Source organism: Abramis brama (genome assembly GCF_963993115.1).
Source record: "Abramis brama genome assembly, chromosome: 7".
Classification (NCBI taxonomy): Eukaryota; Metazoa; Chordata; class Actinopteri; order Cypriniformes; family Leuciscidae; genus Abramis; species Abramis brama.
The window spans coordinates 9,750,487-9,762,986 of NC_139969.1; the positions used below are offsets into that span (position 1 = coordinate 9,750,487).

Here is a 12,500-nt window from a genome sequence, read left to right on the forward strand (position 1 = left end):
TGTGTAAAAAAAATAAAAAAAATTAAAAAAAATATATATATATATATATAGGTTGTGTGTATAAAGTATGAAGGAGGGGATATTTGTTTTTAATGATCCTACAAGTTCACTAAGGAAGAACAAAACACTAAACTTGGTAACGGTCCTTATCGGGCAAAATTATTTTGCAAAAAAAGCTCACAGGATAAGCATACATTGACTACAACATAATCAGTTATTAATATTTAGTTCATTCTGTACTTTAATTACCTGGCCAAAAATTATGCCTGCACAGTTTTGCATTTTTTATTGCGTTGACAATCGACTCCAAGCTCAACTATGCAGTATGCTTACAAAATAAAGTTAATAAATTGTGGAGATTTGATAAAATGTGAAGATGTCAATTTTGCTGGGCCGAACATCATTTTTGCCACTGATATATATTAGATATACAGTTTCACCCTTTCTCAAAATCACAAATCATTTAACCTTTTTCCACCCTCTTTTTCTTACCCCATTAAACAGTTTTTGCTGCTGCCGTTCCTTTAAGACTATATGTAAATAGCCTCTTTGCATATAAAATGAACAGCTCTTTACTGTGCTTACACATGGAGCACAGGATGGGTTTGCTGTCAAGTAAAATATAGCTTGCGCTGCTCCATCCTTCAGTAACAACCTCTCTGCAATGTCTGTGTTACCTTGTGACAGGTTCACAAAACAATCTATGCTGAAATGTGCCACACAAAGTCTTTAAGTTCAGACTAAAATGTCCCTGATCTTGTTAAAAATAAACTTCAGCCACACTTTCCTAACACCAGGATCCTTTGGAAAAGATATACAGGTGGTATTATAGTAGCTATCTACTGTACCTGTTCTTAAAGTTACAGGATGTGTTCATCGTACATCAAACTCTTATTTCAAAAGATCAAGACAAATTAATTTCCTCATGAAATTGCCCTTTCATTCATGCAATGAATTCATTGAAAGTGTAGAAAAGTAATAAATGTCAAACATGAGTGCGTGAAGCTGGACATCAGCCGAGGGTGTTCAGGTTTACCCTGCTGCCCAATTATGACCCCTGCCCAATAGCTAATGTGTCCAATTAGAGTAAAGCTCAGGCAAACTGCCAGTTCTCTGTCGTTATGGAAACTAGCAGATATGCCATAACTGTTGCAAATGCTTGAGGTATACTTGTGTCTCAGATGCATTTAATTATTTCCAGCACAAAAACGATTAGTTCACACCTCCCCCTCATATTCACACACACTGAATGTTTTCAGCTCTGCAGTCTTTACTCTAATTCACAATTTCACACACAAGACAAGAATCCGCTGTTCGTTGTCAGTGAATAAAAAAAAAAAAAAAGTTGTTAAAAAATGTAGCCAATCACAATTTACTTTCAACTTCATCAATCACTCCACCCAATCTCATTATTAACCAGACAGAATTTACTATGATGAGTTTGTTCATTCACAGAATAAACGCCTAAAATGCCTTTTCCATGTCTTTTTGAGCATAAAAAAAGATAAAAATAAAGATCAGTGTTATCAAAACTATAACTCGCCGTCAGCGTAAAAAGATACAAAAAATAAATAAAAAATGTTTCAGAACTGATATCTCACAACAATATCATCAGAGTTTTCTGTGGTTGCCGGAAGTTTTCCGTACCTGTACTTCATGCCGGTGAGTTTTCCAGTGGACTCCTTCAGGGAAATGTGGTGCCTGTGCGTGAAGGAGCCCAGGCTGCGAGCAATCAGAGCCACCGTTCGGAACCGTGCCCTTGCCGCGCTGGCCGTGTTGGGACTCGACGTGTTCTGCTTGTTCGGCTCGCTGGTGCGCGGGGCCTTCAACCCGTGATCCGTACACGCGAAGGACACCTGCATGACTGTTAGCTGCAAAGGATCTTGAGCAGGGAAAACTGACACAGCTTGTCCTGGAAGTCCAAGAGAATCAGAATGCAGTTCAGGTTTGGATCTCAAAAGCTGAAGAGTTACTAGTTCATCAATTCAAAGTGCTCCAGCCTCTCTCTTTCTTAAACTAGCACTCTCTTTCCCAACAGGAGCTGATCCCGTCTGTGCCGCCGCTTGATGCTCTTCTTAACCTGTGCGGTGCTGCTTTGCCCTTCACTCTTCTCTCGATTTGCCTCTTTCCTCTCCACTGTTCTTAGCTGACCCTCAACGGTGGTTCTCCTCAGGCTGATGACGGGCAGAGGGGGGTTTTCTTCAGCCCACACTCTTCGCCGAGACTGTAAGAGCAGTCCGAGTGCACCGCAGGAGATGCACAGCTATGCAACAGACTCCGGGACTGGGAAAACACTCGGCGGGCAGCAAACCGGAAGATCGATGTATTCCTGAAAGTCTGAACAGGACCCCTTTCCGAAAGCCGTCCAGATGAGTGAGCTGCAAAGTGAAAAACACGCTGCGTCCCACATCTAAATGTCCTCTCACCAAAAAACAGGCGAATGCAGTTCAGCTGGCACACACACACACACACACAAAAACAGTCAGTTTGATGAAGATATATGTAAACAAAAGCAGACAGGCGGAGGAGAGGACAGAGAGAGAGAGGGATGCGGCATGATCACTGGGGCTGTAAGTGAAAGAGAAGCTAACAGAGATGGAGAGAGAGAGAGTGAGTGTGAAAGAGGAGGCATGAAAGCCTAGCATGTGAGAATGATGCTTAATCAGAGACGATATAAGAAGAGTGGGAGAGGAAGAGAGAGAGAGAAAGAGAGACTGCAATGAGACTGAAATAACTGCAGTCTCTCACCAGCGGCTAGTGCTGAGAGTGAAGACAATCCATCTGGATGGGATGGGACTAAGCGTGAATGTGATACGTTCGGATACGTTTATAATGCAGATGTCATGCTCATTTCGCAGTGTGTCACATGTAGTCCGCTGCAAAAGCTTGAAAAAAGGGTGTGATAGAACAGCTAATCATTGATTTGACATCTTTTAGCATGTATTAAACCCCTGAAAGATGTTACTGAGTAATGTTACTGACATCTGGTTGTCAAATGAAACAACGTTAATGTGAAAGCTGAGCTTGACCATCCTAAAAAGCAGTAAACAAGGCTCTTATCGGGTCACACAATGTCCCACAATGCATTTGGCACGTGTGTGCCACTGCTTTCCCCGAAACTTCCTTGTGCTGCAGTGGGATTATGACAATGATTGAACAAAGCGTGCCATTCAGTGAAGGAGCTCAAAACTAGACATCAAGTTAAAGCCCAAACCCGTCCCGTAAATATGACCACGTTATCCGACCTGACTGGTGCACTCAGATTTTAAAGACTCAACCTGACCGAACCTGAAAATGTTTTTATTTCTTCTCTAAGCGAGTAGACCCGAATGCAAAGACTCTCACACAAAATAAGTTTGGATTTTTAGGAATTACAAACTACCTTACAGAAACCCAATGTCATATATGGAAAAAAAAGAGTATGAATGGCAGTGAAGCGACGTAGCTGATGCTGGAAGGTCACATGATAATGACAACATGGCGAATGTAGAACATCCAGATTACATTCATTCTACACACATACTATATAGAACAGGGGTGCCCAATCCTGCTCCTGCCGATCGACTGTCCTGCACAGTTCATCTCCAACCCTAATCAAACACACCTGAAGCAACCAATTAAGGTCTTCAGGATCACTTGAAAATTAAAGGCAGGTGTGTTTGATTAGGGTTGGAGATGAACTGTGCAGGACAGTCGATCGGCAGGAGCAGGATTGGGCACCCCTGATATAGAACATACTTTTTTAGAGGTCGTGAAGTAAATACTTATTAGAAATGAGTATACCAAGAGAGTATGTGATTTTTGACACAGCCACAGGGCTTATAAACCTGAGGAAACCTAATCAGGATGAAATAGAATAGGTGTGTGGGACTATTTAACTAATAGGAAACTAACTATAATCAGGCAAACAGGAACAGATCAAACAGATTGAGCATGGAACTATAACAGGACATACTAGAACATAACCGTTACACTCTGAAAATTCCAGATTAATTTGGTCATAAGAGGAAACAATCTATAAAATGTATAAAACTGCAATTCAAATAATACAAAATATACACTTTGTGCCTTTTTGCTTATGAATTACAGTACATTTTTAACCGTGGGATAAAGGTGAACCCTAACCCTATGTTAAAAACAATGAAATCACTTGATGAGCAGAGCAATCTTTCCATTGCAAAATATTTGTCAGAAATAGCTGATATAAAAAATAAAATATAAATTATTAGATGACAAGCTTAAATAAGGTACGACATACAAGAAGTTCAAAAAGTTCTAAAATTACTAAAACTAAAATTTAAATAAAAAAACGTAAAGCTAAATGGAAAATATTAAAAAACATTAATAAAAATAACAAAAGCACAAAACAAAATTACTAAATCAAACTGAACTATAACTAAAACAAAAATGAACAATATAAAAACAAAAGCTTACACAAAATATTAATAAATACAACAATAGTATATAATTATATACTTTTTTTAAATATGTCCTTATGAGCGAGTCGTTAAATCATTCACTCAAACGATTCATTCAAGAAGACAGATTCATTTAGCAATGAAACAAGTGACTGTCTTTATGAGCGAGTCGTTAAATCATTTTGTTCAGAAACGCCAGTACTGCATGTTGCTACGAGATGCGGGACGGTTTATTCTGCTGTGGCTTCTTTGGCGGAGCAAAACTAGACTGAGTAACTGACAATATTGTGTCTAAAATGACTCGATATTTACTTCTTCTTTATTGTTGTGTAAAATCATATTAAGATTATATTATGTATATAATATTATTATTGGCCCAATTTCCAAAAAGAGAGTTTTGCATTTAAAATGTTCTACTTTAGGAGTACACATAGATGACCTCAAAGCAAACAGACATGAACTAAAGCCCCATAAAGGTTTTTGAGCTCTAAACTCTGCAGTGCAGTGGCCCTCCAGGACTGTAGCTGAATAGCCCTACTCTGCCTGACAGTCTTAACTGAGTGTAAGTGTGTCATTAAAGTGAGCTTAATCTGAGACTGTCACACTTTGGCGTCCCCTGATGGAAAAACTATTCTGGCACCCTGAGACAAAGATCTCTCTAAACGTCCCCCTGATAATAAGACTCAGTCAGAGATCACCCACTTTATTACGCTCTCGTCCAAATAAAGATTTCTAACAGGAAATTAGTTTAGTCAAACATGCTTTAGCAAGAGCCCTCTGAGGACACAGCTCATTTTTAACGTCTTAGTTTATCCAGATACATTTTCATAAGTTAAGAAGTTTTTCCCGTCTAAGAACAGCTGAGAAAGTCACTGATTTAGAAACTCAATTAAATGTGTTCATCGGCGCTGGAGCTGGGGGGACCATTTAGCCCTTCTGAACTGAATTTAGTTGGCTGATATTAAAATGTGTAAATCTATTAGCTGTTTTTAAAAGTTATTTTCTTGTATAGACTATAATTTGCTACATTTGAATGGGTTAAGGCACATTTTTTAACCCCACATTAAAAGGATAGTTCACTCAAAAATGAAAATTCTGTCAATAATTACTCACCCTCATGTCGTTCTAAACCCGTAAGATTTACATTCATCATCTTTTTAATGAAATCTAAAAGCTTTCTGTCCCTCCATTGGCAGTCTACGTAACTACCACTTTCAAGCCCCAGAAAGGTACAAGACATCAATAAAGTAATCCGTGTGTCTCCAGTGGTTTAACCTCAGTTATATGAAGTGACGAGTGCTTTGTTTGCCACAAAAGTACCACTTTATTTACAATATTAATTTCCAACGCACGTTTACGAGAGCACCACGACGCATGTGTGTTGTGTTGATGCACAGACGTTGTTTTGTGTGCTAGATTATGTTTTTTTTGCACAAAGCACTCGTGTCACTTCATATAACTGAGGTTAAACCACTGGAGTAACATGGATTTCTTGGTAACACTTTACAATAAGGTCCATTAGTTAATGTTTTAACTCACATTAACTAACAATGAGCAATACATTTGTTACAGTATTTATTAATCTTTGTTAATGTTAATTAATAAAAAATACAGCTGTTCATTTGATTTGAATAATGTATTAGCAAATGTTGAAATTAATATTAACTAAAATTAATAAATGCTGAAGAAGTATTATTCATTCTTAGTTCATGTTAACTAAGGTAGTTAACTAATGTTAACCAATTAACCTTATATTGTAAAGTGTTACCGATTACTTTAAACGGTTAGTTCACCCAAAAATGAAAATTCTGTCAGTAATTACTCACCCTACCATAAGACTTTTGTTCATCTTCGGAACACAGATTAAGATATTTTGGATTAAATCTGAGAGCTGTCTCACTCCTCCATAGGCTTCTCCGGCTGGTAGTTGCGTAGGCTGTCAATAGAAGGACAGAAATCTCTCAGATTTCATCAAAAAGATCTTCATTTGTGTTTCGAAGCCAGTAAACGTATTATTGTCAATGTTAATTTTTTAACAAATTTTTAACTTTTTATTTCTAATCATATTTTGAAGTTAATTTATTGCCATTATAATATCACAGACGAGAAATACACGGCTTCAAACCCGATCCCCACATCAATCTTGGAGATTTGAATTAGAATGTATACATTTTAAAATGTAATTTACAACAGTAAATGATTGAGAAAAATTGAATATCACCAGTCTTTTTAATATCACTATTGTACACTGGAATGAGGTACCGTGAAAAATGTATCAAAAAATATAAATAATAATTATGAACATCAGAGTTGAATATAAAAATAAAGATTTGCATATAAAATTCACATAATTGGCCAGTTCAGGAAGGTATCTGTATTCTTAATATCATGTATTGATGTCATAAAGCAGAAAAACAAAAGAGAAAAATAATCTTATCTTAGACTGGTGGACGTACAGTATGAATGGGCTGTATCATCCTGGTCAACAAGATCCTCATAACCACTGGCCTCAGCATGGCACGTGCACAGAATGAATCTGTCGGTATGAACATAAGATGTACAGAACCCCTATAATTGATAATATATGTTTTGTGACTCCACATCAAATATGACAGGATTATGTAAGAACAGATTTACATTTTGTCAGCACAACCTTTTCCTTCAGCGCAACTATGTACCTAACCCTCATCTCTCTCTCTCTCTCTCTCTCTCTCTCCCTCTAACCCCTCAGAATAATCCCAGCTGTCATATGGAATTAGTTGTATTGCAAGTCATTAGCATAAAGAACCAGTGTGAGTCAAAGCAGATCAAGCTGGCTGCTAATCAGAGCTAATAGCTTTATTTTACCCAGCGGTAGCCCTCCTTCCACGGCTCGAATAACACCTCTGACTCATACTGGTGTTTCACCTCATAAACAAAACCTTTGATCTTTGACACATGCTTTCATGCACTGATTATACAGTATGGGTAGGCTACTTGTCTTTTCATTCCAGAACCTTCTAAAGACATGCTTTAAAAATGTAAAGTATCTACATATATAATAAATATGTCAAGTATGTAACTGAAAAGCAGCAAACATGCTTTTAGAAAACCTGCTTTACATTTTTGAATCGCAGTTAAACACTTTGACCTGATTTTTTTCCTGCTTTGTGAAGTCTATTAATGTAAATCCCAACTGCTTAATTTAGTCAAACAGAAACTGAATCCACGGCTCATTTAATTTGCTAATTTTCTTGTGTAAGCCGTCACAAGTCATGCAATTTATTTTGTCTAATGAATAAGGGTGCAAGTAAATTAATATTACAATACAGAGCTGATAGCTGCAGTTCAAAAACATGACCGCAAAATAAACCATGCTGAACGCGCCCAGGGATGTACCGGAGTCATTGAATTATACTTCTGTACCAAAGTATTCTTTAGGGAAATTTGTACTTAAATAGTGTTGAAACTGAATATTTGACTCTCTCTCTCTCTTTTTTTTTTTTTAAAGGGACAGTTCACCCAAAAAAGAAAATTCATACATAATTTACTCACTGTCATGTTATTCCAATTATGACTTCCTTTCTTCTGTGGAACACAAAAGAAGATATTTTGAAAAATATAAAACAAAACAAAAAGTCAATGGGGTCGAAAGTTGTTTGGATCCCAAAGCTCTTAAAAACATTTTCTTTGTGTTCAGCAGAAAGAAAGAAAGTCATAGGAATTTGGAACATGAAGGTGAGTAAATGATGACAGAATCTGTTCTCTTACTAAAAAAAATGTCACCTTGCTGAGCAAACAAACCAAAATAAATTAATTCACTGTCCTTTAGTTTGAAATCCAAATAGGTATTGGAAATGTATAAACGACTGCTTTAATAAATTCAGAACAGGTTTCAGGATATACAGCAACAGTCAAAACTTGGGGTTGGTAAGATTTAGTATTTTTTTTAAAATGAATTAATACTTTTATTTAGCAAGGACGCATTAAACGTTCTATTTATCAAATAATCCTGAAAAAAAGTATCACGGTTTCCACAAAAAAATATCAATCAGGACAACTGTTTTTAACATTGATAATAATAAGAAGAAATGTTTATTGAACACCAAATCAACAGATTAGAATGATTTCTGAAGGATCATGTGACGCTGAAGACTGGAGTAATGATGCTGGAAATTCAGCTTTGCATAGCAGGAATAAATTACATTTAAAAATAAAACAAAATAGAAAACAGTTATTTTAAATTGTAATAATATTTCACAATATTACTGTTTTTTTTATTTTATATAATGCAGCCTTGGTGAGCATAAGAGACTTCTTTCAATAACATCACAGTTTATTACATTTGAACAGTGTAAGTTTAGAATATAAGTATTCCAAGTTATAATGTATAAGCAGAAGTACATACAATTCTGCCTGGGTCAAAGAGCCCCTAAAGGTTATTTGAATAATAAAAAAGCATTAAAGAGTGACATTTTGCAAAGAACATGCTAAGAATATATGTTGCTGATATGATAAAATCAGCAAGTTTGCACGTGTTCATTTGTGTGCAGTAAATTTTGGCACATTCCCATGAGCCAGTTATGACACAGTAATGTTGGCTTAATGTTTCTATGTCGTATAAAAAACTTTTAAGCACCGTGTAAAAACGAGTGATATGTACCTGTAGATCATTTTGGTGTTGGTGCTCACTGAGTCCTTTAAAGAGTACCCATGGATCTGCGTAAAACGGCCCAGCTGCTGAGGCTCAAGGGCAGAGCTGGATCTACCTGTCCAGTGAGGACAACCTGCGGTGTGGTGTGAGCTCAATCCTGCCCGCTGTCTCTGGAGGAAGTGGCCTGTGGTTCTCTCACAGCGCTGAGCACTTCTCTGCCTGGGGAAGGGAATGTCACCGTAAGCCGCCTTGTACAGGTACATTTTGCTGAAAATGCTGTACTGTCATAAAGATGTGAGAACTTGTGATGTGAGGGCAGTTTTTATATTAGCACTCAGAGCTATCAGTCTGGATAAACAACTGCGGCCAACTGAGGACAGTCCAAATAGAGGACATCACGCATGGAATTGTAATCCTTTAGTACCATCCAGTTATGGGTTTTCTGACCTCGAGGCATTCCAGTGAACAATGGGAGATAGATTTGTAAGTCATCTAAAATCCCCATGTTCTGTGTGACTGTAGTCAGAAAAAAATCCCCAAATCTCTGAGCAACCACCCACATACGCTCATACAAAAAGAAACACTGAGACACACAGGTGACAGCAACAGCTGGATCTACAACTCAATTACTTCCTTAATTCCAGAAATTAAATCATCTAAACACGTCGGTTTATGACATTGCATTATTCTTGGTAATTTGTTAATTAGATTACAAAATCAGCTCTTGCATGGGGCCTGGCGCTGTCTGGCATCAGTGCCGACTGCCAGCTCCTTTGGTGGGATAAGCTGGGAAAAGCTTGGCCATATTTATGACATCAGGTCAGATCAGTGGAATGGTATGCATAGAATTTCAGCCAGAACACATATGAGATGGTGTAGCACGGCTCTTGTAACCTCTGTTTCTATTTACCGAAAACAGAATTTTCCATTGAATGATCCCGTGTCCTATTTTACAGAGTTTTTGTTCTGTCAGCTCCTCCTCTTCCTTCTATGATGCTCAAAAATGCTGACTTGTTATACTGACTTTTGTTCTCAGTTCAGACTCGCCTACATAAATTTGTTCCTCAGCTCAGACTCGCCTACATAGATTTATTCTCAATTCAGACTCGCATACATTAATTTGTTCTCAATTCAGATTCGCCAACATAGATTTGTTCTCAGTTCAGACTCGCCTACATAGATTGATTCTCAATTTACACTCGCCTACATAAATTTGTTCTCAGTTCAGTCTCGCCAACATATAGATTGTTCTCAATTCAGACTCGCCTACATACATTTGTTCTCTATTCAGACTCCTCTACGTAGATTTGTTCCCAATACTGACTCGACAAAAATAGATTTGTTCTAAATTCAGACTTGCTGACATAGATTCTCAGTTCAGTTGATTTGTTCTCAGTGTAAACTCACATAAACAGCTTTGTTCTGAATTCAAAATTACATAAACAGATTTGTTCTGAATTTATGCTTATTCAGATTTGCCTTAAAGTTCAGACCCAGTTTAACGGATTTTAACTCAAAATCAGACTAAAAAAATTTTAAACAACCTCAAAATCAGAAACACAAGAGCTTCAACAGATCGAACTGTAGACATTTTCCAATATGGCTGCACTCAAAGTAATTTGTTTGTATATTCAGAGCACAAAGCACAAATTTGTTGTCAAATTCAGACTCAAACTGATTTAGTTCAAATTCAGACAGATCCGATCTCAATTAAGACTCACAATGATATAACAGCACTTCAATTCAGGAATGCTGAGAATGGCAGAATAATAGAGTGAAGGGTTCAGTGAGGGACAGTGAAGGAAAGACTGAGGGACTATGGAAAGACGAGGGTCTCTGAACATTCTTTTTGTGAAAAATATGGGGGAAAAAGAGATCTATGACCATAAAAAAAAGAATGCTGCAGAGAGAGAAAGATACGGAAGCGAAGAGAGAAAATACATGAATGGAATACTGATAGCTTGACAGATTCACCCTATAACTGCTGCAGGCAACGAATTCAGCTGTGGCAATGACTTAGTAAACCTCCACATACTTCCAGTCGCATACACACACAGTCAGTTTTCGTGACTGAAGCAGGCTAATAGACATGGCTCTCAAAGAGAAATTTTGAGAGAAAATTCATTTAATAAAAATTAAACTTTAATAATCTTTAAATTAGGTTAGTCATGTTTTGATAGTTTCTGTATCCTGGGGGATATAGTGATTTGAGAGGCTGCGGGAAGGGACAGTGAGCGAATGAACCTAATTTATCAGAAAAATATTGAAAAGTGGGTCCCTGAAAATACTCAGGTCAAGTGACATGATAAAGATTCTGACATTAACCTGCATGGCCGCATAAAGTGAGAAGACAAATGACGTTATTGTTAAATAAAAGCAATATTTTAAGGAGACAGAATTCAGTTTCTCCTTGACATTCATAAAAGGGATTAATCCAACACAACTCTACTGATCACAAACCACTCGGCTTCAGGCCTGCAATCATTTTGACAAAGTAAACCAAAAACGCCCTCTAGTGGTTCTACTTATTGTAAACATTCATTCACTGGCCTCTTGAGGATATGTATAGCTTTCTTGTTGTTTAGTAGAGATTAATGCATTACAGGTTAATCCATATTTATATACAGACTTATCTAACACTATTTTCTTAACACTATCTTAATTATGTTTAATTAAAACCATAAATACTTCGGAACAACAATACATACGGAGGAAAGCTCTATTTGAAAGTTTAAAGGGGTGGTTGATTATGATTTCACTTTTCTAACTTTAGTTAGTGTGTAATGTTGCTGTTTGAGAATAAACAACATCTGCAAAGTTACAATGCTCAAAGTTCAAAGCAAAGGGAGATATTTGCTTTTAAAGAAATTGCTTTTTAAGGACTAAGTTATACAACAAACGGCTGGTAGAGACTACACAACATTCCTCCTGGGTTAGTGACATCACGAACCCTAAAATTTACATAAACCCCGCCCCCGGAACACGATTTACAGGTTATCAAGACAGAATATGCTAATCAATGACTAGAAGATAACAACACATAAGCTACATAAATTCACCAACTAACCATTCAGAAACATCCTGTTGCTTCTACATGTTGTCACCTCTTTTTGAGGAGTCTCTCCATCATTGTCTGAATATAAACATAACATAAATAAACATATAACATAAAAGGCTAAAAGTTTTAGAAATTTTCAGTGCATGTGTGTGTGAGGTAAAAGGACACGAGCTGTTGAAGCTGTGCCGGGAGCAGCAGCTCATTTGCATTTAAAGGGACAGACACAAAACTGTGCGTTTTTGCTCACCCTCAAAAATTGACAATTTTAACATGCTATAAAAAAATATCTGTGGGGTAAATTTTGAGCTAAAGCTTCATATACAGACTCTGGGGACATCAAATACTTATTTTACATCTTGTGAACAGGGCATTATACCACCCCTATAAAGGT

The 12,500-nt window shown here is 37.0% G+C and overlaps 1 protein-coding gene across 4 annotated transcripts in view; it reads right to left on the reverse strand.

The window, feature by feature from the left end:
* The window catches only part of kcnab1b (potassium voltage-gated channel subfamily A regulatory beta subunit 1b), a 56,357-nt gene that overhangs the window by 38,833 nt on the left and 5,024 nt on the right, over nt 1-12,500 (reverse strand). For 2 of the 4 annotated variants that reach the window (XM_084118664.1, XM_084118663.1), the window contains 3 exons: nt 9,061-9,270; nt 6,875-6,954; nt 6,245-6,354 (listed from right to left, as the gene is read on the reverse strand). In XM_084118664.1, coding sequence (XP_083974790.1) covers nt 6,245-6,354; nt 6,875-6,934 — 170 coding nt within the window. In that variant the 5' untranslated portion in view covers nt 6,935-6,954; nt 9,061-9,270. Of the gene's footprint in view, nt 1-1,647; nt 3,567-6,244; nt 6,355-6,874; nt 6,955-9,060; nt 9,330-12,500 lie in introns of those variants that run through there. The other 2 variants (XM_084118661.1, XM_084118662.1) reach the window with 2 other exon arrangements.